The sequence below is a fragment of the Hibiscus syriacus genome, unplaced genomic scaffold (assembly GCF_006381635.1).
Source record: "Hibiscus syriacus cultivar Baekdansim isolate YM2019G1 unplaced genomic scaffold, ASM638163v2 tig00002840_pilon, whole genome shotgun sequence".
NCBI classification, from domain to species: Eukaryota; Viridiplantae; Streptophyta; class Magnoliopsida; order Malvales; family Malvaceae; genus Hibiscus; species Hibiscus syriacus.
Genome location: NW_024061947.1, coordinates 5,002,279 through 5,027,540, shown reverse-complemented (window position 1 = coordinate 5,027,540; position 25,262 = coordinate 5,002,279). Strand labels below are relative to the sequence as shown.

The 25,262-nt window shown below is 31.7% G+C and overlaps 1 protein-coding gene and 1 pseudogene across 1 annotated transcript; both read right to left on the bottom strand.

Moving 5' to 3' along the window:
* Positions 1-8,501: 8,501 nt before the first annotated feature.
* On the bottom strand, positions 8,502-12,096 carry LOC120155397 (annotated as a pseudogene).
* Positions 12,097-16,833: 4,737 nt separating this feature from the next.
* LOC120155387 (putative pentatricopeptide repeat-containing protein At5g52630) lies at positions 16,834-18,651 on the bottom strand. Its single transcript, XM_039166957.1, has one exon. It carries the CDS (start codon positions 18,649-18,651, stop codon positions 16,834-16,836), a length of 1,818 nt encoding a protein of 605 aa, XP_039022888.1.
* Positions 18,652-25,262: the final 6,611 nt, after the last annotated feature.

Genomic DNA, 25,262 nt, shown 5'->3' with positions numbered 1-25,262 from the left:
TCTAGTCCTTGTTTTGATTTTTGATTAATTTTTTTACTGTTGAGAGCTTTTGGTCACTGTTTGGTGCAGGTTTGAGAACGGCGGTGGCTTGGGATCGTCGGCGGCAGCTCACTCGGCTCGGGAGTGACTGGTGAAGACCACGCAAGGCTGGGGAAGCCAATAGCCAGAGGCGGCTGGCTGGCTGGCTGATGAGTTAGGGTTAAAACCCTAATTACTTGGGCTCGTGTTTGGGCCTTGGTTGGGCCTTGGTTGGACCTTGTTGTATTGGGCTTGGCCTGCAAAATGTAAAATGTAATATTAATAATATAATAATAAATAATAATAATAATAATAATAATAATAATAAAATAACGATAAAAAACCCGGACAAAAACGGGTGTCTACAGTATGTTTAGAAATTATGATGTTCGTATAACGTATTTCGCTTACATTCTTAATTTATGGTTATGTGAGATTTCATTGAATAGTTATAGATTATTGGGTTCCTGTAGCTCATTCTTTAATTGTTTACCAGTTTAGGATATTGATAGATGATGATAGATATAGGGAACACATTCGCTAAGGAATTTCATCATCTTAATTATTAGAGTATAATTCTGAATTCTATTAGGGGCATGTACATTCCATGTGTACTTGTGCTATACATACATGCAATATATATATTTAGTCTTATGTCTAGTTTTATTTTGGAACTGCTACATATTTTACGGATTGTGAAAAAATTGGAGCTCCATATTTTGTATACCAACTACATCAGCTATCAAATGTTTTGTATTTAAATATATAAGATGGGTTTTGAGAATTTTTAAATTAACAAATTTTTATATTATTGATTTTGGGTCGGTCTCAGACCCGAATGTGAAACTTTAAGCTTAATATTGACTCATTCTAAGGTGTTACAAGTGTATTTAAGGGATTCCTTTTTTCTTTCTTATTGATTATGGTGAAACAACTCCCTCACACTTGTACACCACGACCGTCATTGTGGTCGTGAAGATATGTGTTTTAGACTCGTTTGTGCGTATTCTTTTTTTTTATATATATATATAGAAAATTTGCAAGAATATTTTTTAGTAAATTTTTTTTTATAAAATTAAAATTAAATGAAATTTTTAATTATATTTAGGCTTACTTGTAATCTGAAACGTTTTAATACATATAATATTTCATGTGGATTATTTTTTTAATGGAGTGAATTTCAAAATTATTTGTTATGATATAACAACTACTACAACTGTTATTTTTTGAAGATAAACTATTCGGTTTCCATAGAATGAATGTAAATTGTTTTGGGCAAGGTTCAATCCTTCAATCTGGCAAACATCAATATAAATTTTGATTTTGTATCAACTGTTATAGCTGCTACACTGTAGATTGATTGCAGCAATATTAACAGTTGCATAGTTCACGCCTGAAACTACGTTTTGTGTGTGAAAAGTAAGTCTATAAATACAAAATAATTGCAAAACATTTCAGTCATCCAAAAATATATTCAAAACATTCTTATCTTGAAAATATTCTTTATTCTGGTGCTAAGAAAATAGTAATATTGTGGTTAATTCATTCTGATTTTTGGATGTAAAAATTCACAGAGATATCATGTTAATTTCGAGAGACAACCGCCTATAACAATGATTACACATATCAAGACGAATATGCTTTTAAGACATTGATTAATATCACGACAAAATTATTTAATTATTTATTTATTTATTTTAAATTATTCAATCAATGTCAACGATTACATTTTACCGTTTCTATTTCAGATACGTCTTAGTTATTAAGAGATTTTTTGAATTAAATAGTGGAGAAAGACTATATATCGTAAAAACATTTTTAATGCCTTGTGATTAATTACTTGATAGTGAATAATCCATTAAGCTTTCTAAAATTCACTTCGTATAACAAATTTTGTAGGAAAGAGACTGTTCAAATAGATTGGACATCTGAGAATGTTTAAGGAAAGAAAGACTAATATAAGTTTAAAAATGTTTCAAAAAATAATATAAGGCTAAAAATGGTGCAACTGAAAATTTGAAAAAAAAACTTACTAAAACAGGTTTAGCGATACTGGAGATGTTGAATTATATGTAATTTATTAAGCTGTAAGTATTTAAAATAATTTAAAATGACATAACCGAGAAATTTATCTTATCGGTAAGTATTAATACTTCAAATCGAAATCTACTTTCCAAATAGCAACCTACTTTCTTAGTGAACCATAACATTATTGAGGGCAACCGAATTTCTTATAGATATTCATAACATATATGACTTTTAACTTATTTTGTTATCGTATAAACGATTAAGGCCATATCAACTTAAAATCTTGTAACAATTTAAGCGCAACCTAAAATTTTTATTATATTGATATTATTGATTGTTTATAACTTATTTTCTTACCGTTTACAAGGGTAACATTTTCAATTGCAACAATATTGTTATCAAAACCGATTACTTTTTCGGTTCCGAATTATAACATTTTGTGTTCTAAACCATTCATATCAATACTTTTCCCGAAAAGATCAATATTTTTGAATTTTAAAAAACAAGAAAAATGAGAAATTTGTAAAAGTATCAAACTTTTCTACAAATATTGATACATAGAAAAAACTATAGAGTAATTATAAATAGCATAACTGGTCATGTTATTTGAATTAGAAAAAGGGATTTTCTTCTCTAAAATTTATTTTCCATATGAGCAATAGATATCGTTACTGCAAAGAAAGGGTGTGAATGAAATTGAAATTACAATTTGAAGAACATAGGCGTATGTTCGTAAAGCCTTAGTTTGTAGCTTTTTAAATTAATTTTTTTATGAATTAGGGTTTAGGAAAAAATGTAATATTGTGGATGAATTATTGTTATAGGTTGAATGAATGAAAAATAATTGGTTGTCTAACACTATATGTTGGGTTAGTAAAACAAGTAGAACTTAATATTATTGGTTGAATAAAAAAGATTGAGTTGTAGATAACATTATAGGTTGTAAATGAAATTGTAATGAAATGAAGAAATTATACTTTTGTACATAATTAGTTACTACAATAAATCTTCATTGGTTTACTTCAATGTACATAATCAATTATGGGGGGAATTATATTCTTTCAATGGCTATTCTTTTGAACAAATATTTCTTTATCATAGTAAAAAATACATTATAGGTTGTAAATGAAACTGTAATGAAATGAAGAAATTATACTTTTGTACATAATTAGTTACTATAATAAATCTTCATTGGTTTACTTCAATGTACATAATCAATTATGAGGGGGAATTATATTCTTTCAATGGCTATTCTTTTGTACAAATATTTCTTTATCATAGTAAAATACATTATAGGTTGTAAATGAAACTGTAATGAAATGAAGAAATTATACTTTTGTACATAATTAGTTACTATAATAAATCTTCATTGGTTTACTTCAATGTACATAATCAATTATGAGGGGGGAATTATATTCTTTCAATGGCTATTCTTTTGTACAAATATTTCTTTATCATAGTAAAAAATACATTATAGGTTGTAAATGAAACTGTAATGAAATGAAGAAATTATACTTTTGTACATAATTAGTTACTATAATAAATCTTCATTGGTTTACTTCAATACATAATCAATTATGAGGGGGGAATTATATTCTTTCAATGGCTATTCTTTTGTACAAATATTTCTTTATCATAGTAAAAAATACATTATAGGTTGTAAATGAAACTGTAATGAAATGAAGAAATTATACTTTTGTACATAATTAGTTACTATAATAAATCTTCATTGGTTTACTTCAATGTACATAATCAATTATGAGGGGGGAACTATATTCTTTCAATGGCTATTCTTTTGTACAAATATTTCTTTATCATAGTAAAAAATACATTATAGGTTGTAAATGAAACTGTAATGAAATGAAGAATTATACTTTTGTACATAATTAGTTACTATAATAAATCTTCATTGGTTTACTTCAATGTACATAATCAATTATGAGGGGGGAATTATATTCTTTCAATGGCTATTCTTTTGTACAAATATTTCTTTATCATAGTAAAAAATACATTATAGGTTGTAAATGAAACTGTAATGAAATGAAGAAATTATACTTTTGTACATAATTAGTTACTATAATAAATCTTCATTGGTTTACTTCAATGTACATAATCAATTATGAGGGGGGAATTATATTCTTTCAATGGCTATTCTTTTGTACAAATATTTCTTTATCATAGTAAAAAATACATTATAGGTTGTAAATGAAATTGTAATGAAATGAAGAAATTATACTTTTGTACATAATTAGTTACTATAATAAATCTTCATTGGTTTACTTCAATGTACATAATCAATTATGAGGGGGGAATTATGTTCTTTCAATGGCTATTCTTTTGTACAAATATTTCTTTATCATAGTAAAAAATACATTTTTGGCTCAAACCCCAATAAACTTCAAAATTAAGTAATTTATTTATTTAAATCTAATTCTATAAATTGTGTAAAACTTTTAATATGTATTATTATAAATCTGAATTATTATTTTAATTTGAATTGTGTACAATTTTTTTCTAAACTTCATATTTATAGATATAATGTAACATCCTCAATACCGGGTTAGTGATCAAATTGTAAAGTTTCAGAATTTGGTGACTAGAGTAGAACCATGGATTAGTTAATGATTTATTTGGAAATAAATCATAAAAGTTGTTAGTAATTATAAGATGAATTGAAGGGCAAAAGGGTCATTTGACAAGGAAGATTTTTATTTTCCTTATAAGATAAGGAAATCACGTGGGAAGAGAGAAAAGGTTCCAGAGTTCTCTTCTCTTCTCTTCTTCCTTCTTCATACGTGAAAGCTTGACTCAAAGGTGAGTTTCTTTGTTTGTTGATTAATTATTGATTTTAAGGTTGGGTTATGATCATAAGATGATAATTAAGCTTAAGGAAAGCTTAATTTGTTCTAAAACAACAAGATGAAAGATATAGAAGAGATTAAAGAAAATGAGTTCTTAGATGAATTTCTGGAAAAGAGTTAATAAGTGAAATTTGAGAAGGTATTTGACTTATCATCACTAAGAATAAGAGATATATGAAGTTAGAAAGGATTAATAACAAAGTTGAAAGTTAAGTAAGATTCTTAAATCTTAAGAATCGTGATGAGATATGGAAGATAAAGATGGTTTACATGGATATAAGTTGGTTTAAGTAATGGTAATTGAATTTAATAACATAATAGGGGCTTAAAATAGAAGAATTAAATGAAGAATTGATGATTTTCGGGTTTAAAAAGATATTTCTGGGCAGAGTGCATCGGTGCACATTCAATGTGTATCGATGCATCAAGGTTAAATCCCAAAATTTGTTGAAGGTGCATCGATGCATAAGGAGTGCATCGATGCACTCATTTAAATTAATTGAACATCGAATGCCATTTATGCATCGATGCATAAGAAGTGCATCGATGTACCTGCTTAAAATACAAACATCAAATAGGATTTATGCACCAATGCATGGGTAGTGCATCGATGCACCCGTCAAGGGATGCATCGATACATGGTGTAGTGCATCGATGCATACCTTCAATAAGAGATGGAAATAGCTTTCTTTTAGCCTAAGGATTTATAGTTTGAAATATATCAATTCGTATGCTGATAAGTATCAATGTATTACTATGTAGATTTAGAGCGTAATCTCATTCCAGAACAATCGAAGGATTAGAATCGAATCAACGCAAGGCTAAGGTGAGTGCAATTTAAATTGTACTTATGTATCAAATAAACATTGGCTTGCGATGAGCCAGTGATGGAGTTACTATAGTAAGAAGAGACTTCTAAAATGTTATTTGAATTGTGATTCTTATGTTTGCATGAGTACATGAAAATGGGTACATATGTTATATGTATTCCATCTGTTACATGAATTGAGTGAATAAATGTTAGTGTGATGAGTTATGTGAACTGGTGTAAGTAGTGGATGTAATTATATACGTTATGTAAATAAATATGTGATTTAAGACATAAGTTAAAGAACTATATTATATGAGATAAGATATACACATGCTATAAGTAACTATAGGATCACGAGCTATGTAAAATAGCAATGATTTATATGATAACAAGAGAAAGGATATAAATTACATGAGTTAGATATATATATATATATATATATATATATATATATATATATATATATATATAGGAATTTGTATAACCAACTTATGAGATTAGATGAAAAGTGAGATAAGTTAAATAACATTGATTTATAGGACAATATAAGAATAATATATAAATGAGGAGACATTGATAGAAGTGATTATATGAACATGTAAAATAAGTTATACGGAGAGGATTTATGAGCTGAAATGAACATATAATATATGAGTCATATGGTAAAGAGATTTATGAAGCTATAGGAAAATGTTATGGGAACTATGTGATGATAAATGGTTATCCCTTGTTCCCATATATAATGGGGTAAGGGGGAGGTAAGATAGTAGGCTACCCCCAACACTAGGTTAAGAGCAACTTCCGTAGGAGACCTCCAAATTATAAAATGCCCTCCATGGGACTCGATCCCACGACCTCAAGGTTGAGAACCTTGTGCTCTACCAACTGAGCTGGATAAGTTATGAGAAAATATTTATATAGGTAACAAGCTACGTGAAATTGAATTAAGTAATATATGAAACTAGAATATAATTAATGTGAAATAAGTGAGTAGGTAAAACAGTGAGAAGTTATAGGGCATTGTTATTCGAAGTATATGAAAGTATGTATATGGATACCTGTATAAGTTTATATGTTATACTATGTGCTATGTGATGTATATATGAACATATGTGAACAAGATATGACATGCGAGTTTACATGAACAAATGAGGAATGATATAAGTCATATGAAATGATCTACGTGAATATATGCACTTGTGATACATGTGATATGATATGAAATATATGGTTACACATACATATGGTATGTGACAGAAGAGAAAGAACAGGTGATATGAAAGTATAAATGATAATGCCCATGTTATATGATATGAGAGCTAGTGGTATAGTTGGCATGCCAAGAGTCGAGGGTATATTAGTCCTTCGGGACGTATCCAGTGGTCCTTCGAGACATATCTAGTGGTCCTTCGGGACATAGTGGTCCTTCGAGACGAATATTGAACAAATGTTCGGTGCCCAATGAGGGAATTTATACGAGCTGTGGTGACAGCATTAGTGCACAACCTCAATGTACTCACATACCTTAAGTTCTCACAAGTGTATATGGGCTAATAAAAAGACAATAACAAATTTAATACATATGATGCATATGCTTTTGGTGATATGGAATATGTTCTATGAATTATATGATATTATGTATGTTTAGTTGTGAAATGATAAATGTGTTATATGATATACAGAAATGATAAATACAATATCATATGATAAATAGAGATTTCGATAATGATGGTATATGTACATGTATGTATTTTGATATATGAAATGAACTATGATTTCTATTATTTTTTATTCACTAAGTCAACGACTTAGCGTGTGATTGTTTCACACGTAGGTACCAAGAAGAGGAAGAATGATAAAAGTTAAGCAAGACAGATCAGTTCCTCCTTTCCAAAGATCAGATCAGAAAAGCATTGTATAATATGTATTTTATAATACGGATGGTAGTTGGCATGTAAATAAAGATTTGAATTTGATATGCTCTAATTAGTTTTTCTAAAATCATATGAATATCTTTTATGTAATTTAGTCAGCTGTTTTAAGAAAAGTTTTAAAATTATTCACTAGTTTGTACAAGTACCGGTTTTGAAAAGTCAATGTGACACCTCGGATTCGTATCTGGGTCGGGTACGGGTTGGGGGTGTTACATATAATGTGTAGATATTATGTTTGATTTTAATCCTAACATATATTAAAATTTTAATAATAAAATATATCAAAGTCGTCAACTACATTTACAAAGTGTAGATATTATTTTTGATTTTAATCCTAACATATATTAAAATTTTAATAATAAAATATATCAAAGTCGGTACCTTTATTTAGTGAACTTACATTTGCAAGCTGTTTTCTTTGTAGATGTTTTGTTATAACTTTGCCTACTTGTTGTGTGAGAATTTTTATCTTGTCTTGTGAGAAATAGATGTCGTAAAAGGTTATATATTGTCCTTAAAAGATAATTTTTTTGGGCTTAGCGAGTTACCTTAATGTAGTAAATCAACAAAGATATGTAAAGCAAATATATAATAAAAAAGTATGACACAAAGTGGTATATTTTTATTGATTGAATCTGTTGTCTTTCCTAAACAAAGAATGTGAATTCCATAGGCAATTTGAAATCAGCGCCAGCTGATATCAAATCCCATGGTTTAAACAAAAGACAGACAGGCCGATTGGCATCAAGTTCTATGCCTCTGTTTTTGTGAATGAAAAAAATAGGTGATGAGACAACCTTTTCCGATCTGGGATCCGACCTGGCTCAGTTTTAAAATCGCCATGCCCGAAGTTGTCACCAGCTATCAGGGTCTTGCACTAAAAACAAATGCAGGTCAAAAGGAGAGTGAAGTGATACATTTCCAGCGATCAGCTGCGGAGAAAGCTCCAAGGACCCATGCCGGATCCTACCCTAAAAAGACCGGCGAACACACGCAAACACATAAAGATGGTCAAAGCAATCCAGATGCCAACATAGCCATTGCTGGAGGCGAGTACGAACAAGCAAGAGAGGCTCATAATAGCCACCACAATCTAGGAAAATGACAAGAAAATTATAAAAGCTTTGAACATCGTTGGATAGTATGGTTTGATTAGTATTGATAGGAAGTTTTACTCAGCAAGGTGGGGTCGCGATTGAACTAACCATGGAGTAGGCTGAATATGCAAAATCTGAAGCTCCATAGTTAACTCCATCGAAAACGAAGGCTAAAGCATTGATTGGTTGAGTTACTGCAATGAACTAATTAACAAGAAAATGTCAATGATCGAACAAGTTAGTATTTGAAGAAAGAAACAATATTTGTAGGATTTTGATTGAAGGAAGGGGGCTATACTGGAAAGCTGATGTTCATGAGTTCCAAAACATCAAAATCATTTGTAAACAAAGTCGAAGCGAATGGTGATACAGCTGCTAGAATAAGTGATAGCATAAGCCCCAAAACAACACCAATCTGCAGATGGAAATCGTATGCCTAATTTAGAGCATGAAGCAAAGTGAAACAAGTGAAGTTTAATGTTAATGTAGCGTTAGTACCTGCAGCACCCGAGCAGCAACAGAAACTGTCTTCTCATAATCCTTCTTTGCAAATGCACTTGCAAGCATTGCCTGGAAAAGGTGCGAAATATGTCGAAGTTTATTCTTTTTTAGAAATAATGTAATTGCAGTTTGATTCTATTGCTAAAAGAGATGAAAGGAAAGGAAGGACACTTATGCTTCCTATTGGTTCTGAACAAAGCCAACTTCTAAGTGAAAAACTTACTTGTCCTGGAACAGCCAATCCATCAGCAAGCAACGAGGTTGCCAGCCAAATCTGGAAGCAAACCTGAAATGCAGCCATTGGTTTCAGTCCCAGCCTAGCCGCTAATGAAGCCGCCACGGTCATACAGGATGTCGCGGATATCACCTTTACCAATAGCATAAATCCTGAAGTGGGGACATCAAAGATATCAGAGTCCTGCAATTGTTCTGTATCATTTTCTTTCTACAGCAATTGAGGTAAATCAATTGGAAAGAAAGTTGAGAACAGAACTGGATTACAAAGTCCCTACTTTGAGGCTGTTAAGTACCATAATCAAAGCACTCACCACTTTTAAGAAATCGACCGAACTGTAGGTCTTTAAAGTTTGGTGGCAACAGAACGACATCTTCAACCAATCTCCAAAGGAGTATGAGAAAGATTAAATACCTACAAATACGATGCACTAAGTGATTAACTAGATGAAGACGTGCAATAAAAATACCAGATAGATGATGCAGCTGCAGCCAACGAACCAACAAAATGAAAATAACTTACTGAGAAACTACATGAGCAATGGCTGCACCATTGACGCCCAGACGAAGTGTGAACATAAGTATAGGGTCCAGAATGATGTTTGTGGAGTATCCGATGACTGCATAAGCAATGGCAAACAACTATGAGGGGCAGTTTACTGAAAAAACGTGATAAATAATGAGATTCCTGCGATTTTATAACAATGTTTCGCATTCATAACGCATGATTGAGAATCCAAAGTGAAAACTAGGATATGAAACTGGTTTGCAATGGCAGCATCTAACAGGTCCTACAAATCCAAAGTGCAATGTGCAAAATATCCATTGAATTATATGGAAAGGGTATTGTCAAATATTAGGAGTCCATTGTCAGAATAAGCCTCCACACCCTGCATCTGATTTCCAACAAAATTAACAGGATTATTAATTAAAAGGAAAGCTGACTTACTGATAGCATATAAGGGAGTTTTAGTGTCCTTTAATCCCCGGAAAACCCCTTGCGCAGATAACGAGAGAAGAATAGCTGGAGCACCGAGTGATCGTAACGTCAAGTATTGTGCTGCTATCTTGAGCATAGGAGAATCCTGACCAAAAGCAAAAGCAAAAGCATTATCCTTACTGTTAACAGAAAACGGACTACATAGGCATTAAAGGAGCAATTAGTCATTCCTATGCTCGAACACATGAAAAGAAATGAGAATCAATGCTTAAATTGCAACAAGGGAATTACAAAATGAACACTCACAGGTTTTACACCCATGTACAGTAAGAGAGGTTTAGCACTGAAAATGAGGAACAAAGTTTGAATTATTCCAAGCATGCAACCAACAATCAGAGCTGAAGTTGCTGATGGTACATGCCTTCTTTTACCCTCAGGTTTGGGTATTCTAATGTCACTGTTGCCTGCAAATGACATATTTATATTCTCAATGCTTAAATCACAGATAAGCCTAAACATGATAAAAGTAACAGATATAATCAAAGACGCCAAGCAAACCTTGTCTGAGAATGCAATTTATCAAAACTCAGATTAGCCTTTAAACAAAAGCAGGGAGAAAGAGTGTGGAAAGCATACCAGTTAGAGGCACCAGTTCCTGGTCGGCATCATAATCACTTCCGGCATTTTCCTCTATGTCAGTACTAGATTTACTAGCAGCTTCTTCCTCTGCAACAAAAGATGTAGTGATACTGACTAGTGGGAACATAGTAATCCTTGATACTTGATTGAAAATTGCAACTGATACTCCGACAGAAGCCAACTCCACGGCACCTATATAACAGTTCTATAATTAGAGAATGAAACCAAATCTTATAACTGATTAAGTATTTTCTCAGAAATCAATCATTAATGATTTATAAACGAAATCTCATGCATTCATAATCATGTAGATTAGCTAAATGGTCTGAGAATAAAAAATTTCAGCCACATATCAACAAGATAACTAGGACACTGATGATTCAGAAACTATAAGAACAGAACTTATCAATCAAAAAACCCTGTAGTGATGTCATCGTTACGATGCCTAGCTTCTATGTCCAAAATCACATTAAAAGCAAAATCTTTTCTTGTACATGAAATATTCAATATGTTTTATAACAAATTCATTTTCAGAACATAGAAAATCAACTTCATTTACGAGGATACGTAACATAGTTAGAAAGAGAGAAACAACTTTTTGTACCCATATCCGATACATATTAGAACATGGTTTAAGTGTTCAAGTCTCATACATGCGTTATAATGGTAAATATATCACACAATCAGGCCAGAAGAAAGAGAGAACAAACCCATTTGGCCTATAAATGCTGTGTCTATTAGAGAAGCAATAGGGTCTGCATCAAAGCAAGTGTTGCGGGCAATCCAATGTTTGCTATTTCCATGCCTAGTTCATCCGTCTTCAGAACATTCCTGCAAAATTATTGTGATCAGAGAGTAATAAAAGTTTCAACCATGGTCATCGTTTTAAACTTTGGTGAATTTTCTTTTGTAAAAAAATATTTCTGGAAAATGAAGAATACCTTGAATCTCTGAAAAACGCGAAAAGGGGCAACTTTCCCATATTGTTCCACACACTTGAAACGCCATCAACCGCCATGAATAGAGTGCGAATTGTCCAACAAGCAATTGGCGTGCACCAAGTTCAATGGCTAAGATTTCACCACCTTTTTATAATTGTGAAAATGTAAAAAAAAAAAAAAATAGGAATTCTTCCTGCATGCAAAGTTGAAGATCCTCCAAAGAAGAGGGTAAGAGAGAGAGATAAAAAGAATTTAAAGGAATGGAAATGGACTTACAGGAATTCAAAAGTTAAAGGGTTGATTAGAAAGTAACTTTGCTGGATTTTTCCTCAAAAAATGAGAAGTTCTGCAGGACCAGGTATTGCGTAAACCTCCCTTAGATAAACAAGGCCCAGAAATCCCCCACGAAAATGTTTAAAATAATAACAAGTTGTTCATCAACGTAGAGAAGTTCACAAATTTTTTTTTGTATTAAAAAAAGGTGGAAAGAACTTAAATTATTATCAAAATGAATTGCTCAAGAACCACGATTGGTGCAACAGACTCCTGTTCCAGTCGTCTTCACAGATAGGTGTCATACTCATTTTTTTTTAAACAATTATGACTTTTTTTTTTAATTTTGAGATTTTGAATTGATTGGAATTAGATTGGATAGGAGTATACATCGACCTTTGGGTTAAGTAGGTCGAGTACCTAAAAACGTCCTTTAAAACAATTTTAGGAAAAATCGTTTTTTAAGACAAAATTCGGTCTGCGTTATCAAAGATTCATTTTAACGGGTTCGAGAGTCGATTACGTGTGGGGAAGGATTAGCACCCCACAGCGCCCAAAATTGGTACTCAATCGCTTACACGTTGTCGTAGTGGTGAAAATCATGAATCGAATATAAAGTTAAAATATGACCTATTTATTGAGTTGCTTCGAATTATTTATATTGTTAGGGAAAATTCTTTAACTCGAGAAGAAATCTTGAAATTAGCAATCCTCTGTTGGGAAAGCTATCTCGCCTATTTCTTATCAGTAAAAAAATATTCTCTTCTCATTGATTTAAAAAAAACGAATTGAATATAAATGAAAAATCGACATTTTTTTATAAAATAAATTGTTATTTAGAAACATGCATTGCATTGTTCAACTTAAAATAAAAAGAATTGATTAGCAAAATAAAATCGATTTATTTCAAGTTCAAATTTTGATCGAATGTCATATCAGATCGCATTATTTCGATCAAGTAATGATTTCAACGCCCATTCTGCAAATACAGTTCTTGAAAAACATTCGAGTAAGTTACTAAAACATTTAATTGCATACGAGAGATTCCTTAAAATGCTGACACAAGATCAATTAATATGAATATAATATATACAGATAATCAATATACAAGCATACAAGAATTATGGAATACCAAACAAATATAGTTACATGTAATATAATAATAAACATAAAAATGAATAAGCAAAATATTACTTAAATGATTCATAATAATAATAATAAAAATAAAAATTTAAAGTAACCTAATAAGATTATTAAATAAAAAAAGACAAAGTAATAAAGTGTAAAAACCATGATCAAAATGAACTCATATTAAAATCTAGGATCCATAGTACACTAAATATTTATCTTTTAAAATATTAATTAAGGACTGAAATAATAAAATGCTAACAAGTTAAAGGGCTGGAAAATAAAATGCTGGAATTTAAAGTGCTGAAAAATAAATAACTAAAATAAAAATAGAAATAAATTGCATAAATTTAAAAGTTAGGGGGTTAGTTTGAATAATAAAATAAATGTTAGAGTGCTAATAAGTTAGTGACTAAAATAAAAGAAACAGAAAGTAAAATGTCAAAATTAAAATAAATAAACAGAGAATATAACATGTTAGTGACTAAATTGAAAGTAATAAAACTAAAGTGCCAAAAATGAAATAAATAAAATACAGAGATTCAGGGACTGAAATGAAAAATATGCATGAAATATACGGACCTCGAAGAAAATAAACTAAAAAATTAGTGATGAGAAGTAAAAAAGAGAAATCACTAAATTAGTCATTAAGTATTAAAAAAATTAAACAATCACCACACATGATCAAAATGAAAAACACGCCTAAAAGTAAAGGGACCAAACAGAAATTAAACCAAAAATATATAACATGCATAAGAAATGGGTAAACTACAAAAACGGTCTCTGTAGGTGACCATTTTGCAAAAATACGCCAAACTTAGGGGGACCTAAGTGCAATTTCCCCTAAAGTTTTCTATAAATATCATCTTATTTTTTCATTTTTTAAAAAATAGTTTTTAGAGAGAGAGACGGTCTCCCTTCTCTCTAGAAAATCGGTCGGTTGCTGGTGGGTTACCTTCGTCGGCCGTCGTGCCGTCCGCCGCTATCCGCTGCCCGTGGCCACCAAATTATACCGGGAGGTCTTTCTCGGCCTCCCCGTCTATGATCTGGGGTCAGTTTCGTGAGAATCGGCCCCAAGTTCAACGAAAAGCCATGAACATGTTTGGTCTTCCTCTCTCGGATTTGTCGCCGTCCGATCGTCGTCATTTTGGAGTATATAGTTCTTCTCATCCTCCTCCTTCATTTGACCGTTCGGATCTTCGAACGGAAGTCCCGGTCGCCGTTTTCTCCAGCTAGCCAAATGATAACCCCTCTTCTCTTCTCTTTTTTTCTTCGATTTTGTTTGGGATATTTACAGTGTATATTTTTTTTGTATGGTGATTGTGAGGACGAGATGCTAATGGAGGAGAGTGGCCGCCGAGAGGCCTTTGCTTTTTTTTTGGTTTTGCATTCGAATCTACCCTCCTCTTCAACGAGACCATGAATGGTCAGGTAACAAAACCAAAACTCTTTCTTTTCTCTTATTTAGATTCGAACACAAAGCAAAATAATAAAAAATAATAAAAAACTGGAAAAGAGATTGAGAAACCTTTTAAATTTTTTTTGTATTGTTTCTCGAATAGGGATCGAGAGACCCCTCTTACAAATGGTTTCTTCCTCTAACATTGTTACTGGAAAACCCCCATGCAAATTTTTGTCTGGGTTTTTTTTTCTTTCTCTTCCCACCGAATCCCCCTTGTTGAATCTGGTTGCTCTCCTTTAATCTTCCTTGCGTATGATTGGTGATGGTTTGTTGTTTGATTAGATGTTGACAGGGCATGGTGGGGTTGTTGCATCACGTGGGAGTCTGCTGGGATTGTCGAGAAACATGGTTGCACAGGGTATGGTGAGGCGTGACGGTGTTGTGGAGCAGGGTATGGTGACTGGCAGCAGGGTATGGTGGTGACTTGAATCGGATCGGGTCAGTTTCGGTTGTTGGGCTTTAACCGGGTCGGGTCCAGTTGCATCTAGGTTGGGTTGTTGAGTTGGGCTTTGAGTTGGCTGAGTGATTCGTAACTAGGCTTAGGGTAACTAGGCTTAGGGATTGGTCTTACAAAAAATGTAATTAAATAATATTAGTAAAACAATAATAATATTTTTGTAGACCCAGACAAAAATGGAAGTCTACAATATGCTAATGGTTTCCATGCACCGTGGCCTTTAGCAATAACTTGCTTTGTTATTAAAACGAGGTTAAAGCTAAATAAGTAAACGCTTGTTTAAATATACAATAAAAAAGGAAAAATCCGCTTGCCTTTCGTGGAGGATAAACAGCCATCTCTCTCGCTTCACCATAAAGATTATACCATGCATTCGTTCCTCTAAGAAAAGAAAAGAAAAAATTCTGCAACATCCTTAAAAACGATATCCAAAGGGTTTTTTCTTCTATATTTAGCAGTTGGAACAACTATACTTTTAATCAATGAAAACAAGAGTTGAATGATATTTTCTGAAATTCTCGTACAAATAAAAAGATAATAAACCAATGAAATTCATAAAAATGTAATCGTATATATGGAAGAGTCATTGATTTAATCAGAGCATCACACTGAAAACAACCCAAAGGAGATAAAAGAAAAAACTAAAGAACAATGTTAATTATAAAGTAATGGGTTGACATTTAAGGGAAGAAAAACAAACAACAGGCTTTGGCATCTGTCATTGGAAGTTGATGCACCCAACGCTGAAGCAAATTTTTGCATTCTCCCCTTGTTTATATCTAATGATATAAACATTCGAAAGTAATCAAGCAAACATATTCTCTAACAGTGTTTCTTTTTCAGGTTAGCACTTAGCAATAGCCTGTGAAATAAGAGAAAATCAGGAAATTAGCATTTCAATGTGCAGCAAAACTGCCCTTCGGAAGCCTTTCTTCTTGATACAGACTTTTCGATAGCCTCGATGATAAAACCTCAATTAATATGTGCAGAAATTAGGTAATTTCGGCCTACTATCTACTGAATAACACTTTATCAGTGCCACAGATAGTAAAGTGGCTGCTAAACTCTAGCATGCCTGCTTTACAGAGGTTTATGACTAGCAATTCTAACCTCAAAAGAAAGTGAAGTCCACAAATCCATGCAACAGATGTAATCAACCATTGAAGGTAAATAACATGGCATGATCAAACATTACACTTAAACATAGGATAGTAAGCACCAAAACAACACGTTACAAGCAAACATATTCAGAGTGCCTTGGTAATCCTTGAGCATCAAACATCGCATAAACAAAAATAGATTAACCATCAGAGAAGCAACATATAAAAAGGTTTTCATCAGTTTTATTTTCCCCTTCTAATTTCAAATTTTTGTTAAGGTACAATAAATAATATTTTACAACTTGTTCATCTATAGTCATCAGAGAAGTATTGTTGACATCCTCAAAATAGCTGGCTGCTTCTTTGTCTCACACTATGACACTATACTCTTTCTATGAATTTAATTCATTCACCAATAGTCACCACAAGAGCATTTTCCATCCTCAAAATGATGAAACCGGTTGTTATCCCTCACAATAATTACTCTTCCAGTACACTTGGACATAAACTTGATTGCTGTATGACAATCACCACAGATGCGTAAGTTCTTCATAACCCTGATTGGCCTATCTGGTGGAAAGGTAATGAGCCCAAATGCAACGGCTAGCCTTTCACTATGATATCTGATTGTCTGATTCTTTTCTTCACCATCGACGGCTCTCAGCACAAAACTTGTGTCTGCAATATAACCAGCTAGCTCCATTTCGTCTCCTAATTCCTCTAATTTTTGGTAGATATCTTTTGTTTTTGAATGGGACCTATCCCCAGCAGCAAATGTGTGAACCTTATTTCCCTCCTCAACCCAACTCAAACCTGTCTCTTTCTTAATTCCTCGGTCTCTAAGCATCTTCCTAGCTTTGGCGGCATCCTCATATCTACCAGCAGCGGCATAAGCATTAGACAGTAACACATGCAAACCTGAGCTCACAGGTCCCAACTCAAAGATCCTATCAGCAGCATAGGCCGCCAATTCAGTGTTCCCATGAATTCGACACCCTGTCAGAAAAGCAGACCAGACAGACTCTGTTGGCCGAATGGGCATTTCCCTGATGATTGAAAGTGCCTCCTGCAGTTTACCTGAGCGGCCAAATAAATCAACCAAAGAAGCATAATGTTGATCACCTGGCTCAATTCCATATTCCTTCATTAATTCAAAGTAATGCTGCCCCCTCTCAACAAGCCCCGCATGGCTACAAGCATAGAGCACACACAAAAAGGTAATAAAATTCGGTTTGACCCCAAGTCCTTCCATCTGTTTAAACAAATCAAAAGCTTTCTCAGTATGTGAATGCTGAGCACAAGCAATCAGCATTGCATTCCACATCCCAAGATTCTTAACAGAGGCTTCATCAAACACGCGGTAAGCCCCTCCTATCACTCCACACTTAGAATACAAAGATATCAAAGAACTCCCCACGAAACTTGACAGATCATAATTCGTTTTAAAGCACAACCCATGTATCTGCTTACCTAACTGAAGCAGAGTCGAGTTAGCACAAACCTGTACAACACTTGAAAAAGTAAAATCATTCACGTCCAAACGTTCATATAAAGCCTGTTTGAATAACCCCAAAGCTTCCTCGAATTCACCAAACTGAGCATACCCATATATCATCCCACTCCAAGAAACAACATTTCTCTCAGGCATTTCATCGAACAATTTCCTCGCATCCTTAATTTCCCTGCATTTACAATACATATCAACCAAAGAACTGGCTACAAACACATCGGTATCATACCCAGTTTTCAAAACCAGGCAATGCATCGATTTCCCGATATCAAACCTTCCCAGGATGGCACATGACTTAGTAGCGCTAGGGAAGATATGATCGTCGGGCCTGATGTTATCCGCAAGCATATCACGGAAGAACTGGAGCGCGACGCAAGGGAGCTCATTTTGGGCGAAACTGGAGATGACGGAGCTCCATGTAGTGGGACTTCTATGTGGGACTTCGAAGAAGACTAAGCGAGAAAAGAGAGGGAGTTGGGTCTTGGAGTAGAAGTTGATGAGGTGATGGGAAACTAGAGGGATAGTTTGGATCCCTGATTTGATGATGTGGGCATGGAGCTGGAGACCCTTTGAGAGGGACCTTTTGTGGGTTAAAGAGAGGAGAATGTTGCAGATGTTTCTGTAGTTTTGCTCCAAGGGGTGTTGGCTGAGGCTCAAAGGGTTTTTGGGAGGTTTTGCGTCCGGGGTATTTGCCGCTTCCAGGAATTGATGGAACATTAGATCCCTCACCGATTTGGGAGAATTGAAGTGGATCGGAAACTTGCAACTTATAGCCCTACCGCTCAGTTCCATCTTATTTTTGGGCTAATTCAAGTTGATTGTTATAAGTTATTTTTACCCTCAATATTATTGTTTTATTATGTTTGAATTTAATTTGATAATGAATAAATGTTCAAGACCAAAATAAATTATGAAAATTCAAGATTTAAAATTATTAAATTAATAAAATTAAGGGGGGAAGTTATCCTACCATTTTTAAATTCATTTATAATTGAAGAAGGTGGCACGTATTCTCTAATTAACATAGAATAGAAGCTACATCACAAAATCCATTACCGAGAAGTACTGATCAATAGGGCTGTAAACGAATCAAACGAACACGAACGGAGGTATGTTTATGTTCGTTCGTTTATCTTTAACCGAACAAATGAACGAACACGAATATAAACGAACTTCTTGTTCGTGTTCGTTCGTTAAGGAATGTAACTTGTTCGTGTTCGTTCATGTTCGTTAAACGAACATAAATGAACGGATGTAAACGAACACAAATGAACGGATGTAAACGAACACAAACGAACGAACACAATAAATTAACATAAACGAACGTAAACGGACATAAATGAAAAATAGATTTTTTTCTTTCCTAACAATTTTAGGATTATATTTTATTTAATTTTTTGGGAGGTTTTTTATTTGTATTTAAAATTAATTGAATTTTAAAATATTTATGTGTATCATATTAAAATTTATTGAACTTTAATATTTTAAATGGGTCTATAGATATTAGGCTAAACATAAATGAACACACATAAACGAACGAACATAAATGAACGAACATAAACGAATGAACATAAACGAACATATTATCGAACGTTCACGAACGTAAATGAACGAACGAGCCATTTGTTTGTGTTTGTTCATTTAATTAAACGAACATAAAATCTTATTCATGTTCATTCGTTTAATAAATAAACGAACATAAACGAATTTCCCGCCGAACGATTCACAGAACGTTCGGTTCGTTTACAGGACTATGGATAAAGAAAAAAAACATTTAGAAATCATGATTCAATTAAAATCCAAAGTAAGTGGCACTTTTAATAAATGATTGAATTTATTTCAAAATAATAATAAATGATTCACGTACCACGAATTAGACAATCTTAATAATTAAAAGATCATTGTTATTTTTTGAAATAAAACATCACATATATAAGGATAGAACGTTCATTGTTAAAATAGTTAAAACTAAATAAATATATATTACATTTTATTCACCCTAGATTTATAAAAAAAAAATACTTTTTCTAATATATATTGATGAGTTAAATTGTATTTTATTTTAAAGTTCTTTTTAACTCCAGCACCCTGATCTCATTAAATTTAAAAGATAGATCAAATATTACTTTTTTTTAGTAATGAATGATTAAAAAATAATATTTTATTGAGTATTTTTTAATTATCAATGAATGATTAAAAAATAATATTTATTGAGTATTTTTTAATTATTGATAATGCTTATACAATCTATAGATGTCGGTGTTTGAATTTGAGATCTCTAATTTTATCATTGAAATTGTTTAATGGGTTTAAAATTTTATATTTTTAGAAAGGAAAATATTTTCATATTAATTTCTTTATGTTTTCATAATGAAGTTCTATAACTTCATGAAATCCTGCAAAAAGTTGAGACCTATCTACCAATTTATTACTTTGAAATGTACCGGTCAATATTACAACTAAAATTATATTCCATTTGGTTTTCTAATAAGGATAAATTATATAAATTGTCATTGAACTTTATTCTTTTTCCTATTTTTCTCATTGAACTTTAAAACTTTTCAATTTACTCATTGAACATTGAAGATTGAATTTTTTGATCACTTTATCATTAGATAATTAACGACATTATAATACGGTAACTTACCTAAATGACAACGTTTTGAATATTTGAAAAAAAACTAAATTTAAATTCAAAACACCATCATTTTGATTTCTTATAAAAATCTTTTTTTTTCTTATTTCCTGCTCATTCATCATTTCTTCCTTTCCTCCCCCGTTTTCTCATCATTTCTCTCGGTTTGAATGCCCCCCATTTCTCTCCTCCGTTTGAAGCCTATTTCCCCCCTCTTTCCCCTTCTCTTTTATTCTTTTCATATCCATTTTTCTCCTTAATCTGAATAGATCGAGACTTCAACCATCACGCTTGTTTGTGCCAAAACGCCACGCGATTTTTACTTTTTGGGTAAGAGCGCAAGGCTATTAATCTTGTGGTCGTGGGATCGAGTCCCACTGAGGGCAATTTATATCGGAGGTCTTCCACGGAAGCTGTTCACAACCTGGTGTTAGGGCAACCTACTACTCTATCTCCCTTTACCCCATTACATATGGGAATAGGGTCAGCTAATTTATATTTTGGGATAATGGTTCTCCAATTGTAGTGCTCAAGGGCACTAGTTCGCATGCAAAGGCCTAGGTAGTGAGATGGCAGTGTTGCGCAGCTCTCATCTGGTCGGAGGAAGATTTGATTTTCTGTTGTTAGTTGTGGGACGATAGAGGAAAAAAATCTGTCATGTACGAGCATGCACCCTTCATCAGAGTGGTTGAATCGTCATCGATGTGAAATTGTTGATGTTATTCTGTTTGCATAATGATTGTGTATCTTCTTCATTCTTCCACTCCCATCCATTGGCTTCTATTTTCTATCGACAACCATGTCCAAAGTTGGACCCTTTCTCGTACCTTTTTCGTCACTGCATTTGGAGCAATCTTGTATGTAGTATTCACTTTGGTTCTTTGTATCGTAGGCGTGACTATGGTGAATAAATAATTGCGGGGAAGAAACGATGAGGGTATGATCAATGAAAGTTTTGGAGTTTGGCAGTGATCGATTGTAATTGGGGTTGTATTTTTGGGTTAAGCATGAAGATTAGAATTAGGGTTTGAATACTTTAATTTTATTTTTTTATTATAAATATTATATCCCATTAAATACTAAAAATATCCATGTCATAGTTAAAATTATTAAAATAATCCATGTAATTTAAATGACGGAGTGACCAAACTATGAGTAATTCCAAAGTTTAATGAGTAAATTGAAAAGTTTTAATTTAAAATGAATAACATAAGAGAGAGAAACAAGTTAAGGGTAATTTATGTAATTTACTCTTTTAATAAATAATTGACTTATAAAATCAGATCCAAATTAAATAAATAAAATAAAATTGTGCAGAGAGGTCTGCGCTGCCACCAATATTACAAAATTGGAGTTGGCATCCACGAATTTCCCCAGCAACCATTCAATTTCAAGCTCCCTCTACTTACCACATTTTTCCTTCTTCAAATTTGAAGTTTAATTTTCTTTTTCGTCTAAAGAAAACAAATCAAGGAAAAATCCAAAGCAGATGCCGCAGCTGTTCTTCACGGTGGCTTTCTCGGCGGTGCCGTTAACCCTTTATGTGCCGCCGATTCGGAGCCTAAGCCTATTCGTGGAGGCGATCGAAGATATGCTCCGAGAGACCATCTTGTATGCACTTAGGTTTTATCCTCGTTTCCGTCTAGGGTTTTCTTGGATCTTCCACTCCATTTTTCACTTGTCTAGGTAGATTTCTTCTTCTTCTTTTTCCCAATAAGAGTCTCCCCCGTCCCCAAATGTATATTTACTTTAGTTTTTTTTTCCTTTTTGATTTTGTTGGCTGATTTTTGTGAATTTGGGATGCTTCTGGAGATTATACGGTTTTAAATTAAGGATTTCTCTTTAAAAAAATCTGGAATTTTCTGATTCACCGATCTTTTCTTCTGCACAATTGAGGTTTGCGTTTGTTGTTTATGCATATGGTTCACGAATCAGGAATGAATCCTTCATTTATGTGTGGGTAAATTTCCATTTTGTTATTGATGCTGGTAATTTATAAGGTTTAAGGAAAGAGTATATAAATTCCAAGTTCTCATAATATAGATTCCAAATAATCTTATATTTGTCAGGTTAGTCATTGTTGTTTAGTATAAATAAATAAATATTGTCCTTTTGGGCTTTTTGTTTCTATGTATGGAGATTTGTAAAAGTTTTGCGAAATTAAATCTTATTAATTAATTTAATTTTGATTACGCTGTTGTACGCTAATACTGTAATACACCATTTTAAAATTGAACATTAATTTAGAAATTTAATTAATTTAGAAATAAATAAATGTTGTACGATAATTAATTTAATTATTTCAAGGCACATAAAATATTATGTTAACGAGTATTCACACAAGCGGTTACTATTTAGAAATTTGAATTTATAAGAATAAATTCAAATCTTATTATTATCACTCTTGATAAGTAATCTATAAATTCTTATATAAATCTTATTTTAAATATATTCTGACCCTTTATTGAGGAAGTCACCCATAACCTGCATTTTAATTTGAGGAAGTCACCCATTACTTGAACTTTTTGTTAAAAAAACATATAAAATATTCCGACCACTATTCTATGTTTATGGTTATTATTACATTATATATTTTTCAGACCCACAAAAAGCAAGAGGAAGAGAGCAAAAGAAAACAATTAATAAATTAATTTAAATGATAAGTAATTTGATATTATTTGAATATGTCTCAAATTTAAATTTTTATATATGTATAAAATTTCTACTGAGATAATCACCAACTAAAATCTTGTGCGAGAGTAATAAAAAAATTTAATAAAAAGAAAATTCTTTTAATTTTTTCAAATCAAGAAGGTCAAAGAAATATTGCATCTGCTAGTCACTCATCTCAGCACCTAAAATATTTTATCATTGCACCATAAATTTTGTTGACACATGAGATTAATGTTCTTAATTTTGTAATATCCATAATTATACATTATTTTTTTTAATATTTTAGAGTTATTATAATATAATATTTATTTTAAATTTTATTAATTTGCTGATAATATATACCTTACAGACGTAGTTGTTACTCAAACTTAAAATTTTTAAGAAATAAAAAATTTATTTTATTACATAAACCACTAAATTAGATTAAATACCGTCTTAATTGTACACATGGTATGTAAAGTTTAGTCTTATATAATTTTATATATGATATTTTAATTTTGCTTTAATTTAAAAAATTATTAATACCATGATGAATATAATAATATTTTAAATTTATTTATTATATATATGAATTATAATATTTATCCGACAGGAGTCATAAAAAACAATTTTTTTAACAAGTATACGATTTAATTAATATAAAATTATATATATAATTACACAAGCACATAAAATATAATATTATCAAATCTATTAAAACCAACTGCCCCGTAATGAAATCCCAATAGAGGAGAGGTGTGATACAAGAGTGGCTGACGTTTTTATTTTCAAATATAAACAATGAATTTTCAAATATATAAAAGGTTAAATTGCATAATTGGTTACTTTTGTTTAAATTTTATAATTTTTTTTCTCACTGAATTCTAAAAAAAATATAATATTTGATCACTTTCATTTGTTTTAATTAATATATAGTCATTGAAGATTAACCGACGTTAAACCTTTAATGGTTTATTGACTTGACACAATAAATACATAAATTTAAAATTACATCATTTTCACATAGATAATACGTAGATTAAGTTTTTGTCATTTTCCTTTCATATATGTACACTTTTGTTTATCCAATTCAAAAAAACAAAACAAAACAAAACAAAACAAAACAAAACAAAACAAAACAAAACAAAACAAAGGAGAAGATGAAGAAGAAGTTTTGGTCATTTAGGTGTTGAATGTGGTTAATTTGATGATGTGTCAAGTTAGTAAAATAATTTAATTTTTATTTTAACCCCTAAATTTTAGACAAAATACTTATTTCAAGAATAATGCAAAATTTTCATTTTCTGATAACAAATAATAACACCACAAGTTTGGAGAAAACTGAGAGGATGAGCATCTAGAGATAAAATGAAGCTGGCTAATCTCAGTTATACAAACTAAAATTTAATTTTCAAATATTGTATTGCAAAATGTCAAATCCAACAAGGAACAAGAAGACAAATCAATTGATCCAAATAACCGATAACCGGATATCACTCTTCGTGGCGATTTTTCCTTGAGAAAGCGTCTCCGGTGAACATAATAAATGAATCCAAACAACCTAATAAATGTTTCTAGGTCGGACCCGAGTCACAAAATGTTACTTAACCAGGTACCCGCTGACCCGATACCCGATTTATTTATATAATATATATATTTTTATTTTATTTTTATTTTTATATTAAATGTTTATTTATAATTTTTAAATTATTTCACTCTAACATTCTAAATTCTTAATTTCTTAAATTATAACATTCTAAATTTTAAATTTCTTAAATTATTTCAAATTAACATTCTAAATTTTTTTTAAATATTTATTTTAACTTCAAAACCCTTGAAAATTAATTATATTTTTTATTTTATTATTTAATAATTTTTTTTCTAATTATATAATTTAAATTTTTGAGTTTTATATGTTATAGAAATTTAAATTTTAGAATTATATATATATTTTAAAAATAATATAATTTAAAAACAATTATGAACAAGGTACTTTTGATCTGAAAATACGGGTACCTGAATTACCCGACTTACAATACCG

Bases quoted from the DNA above. Each gene is read 5' to 3' on its own strand.
- LOC120155387 (XM_039166957.1), bottom strand. From the start codon at position 18,651: ATGTTCCATCAATTCCTGGAAGCGGCAAATACCCCGGACGCAAAACCT.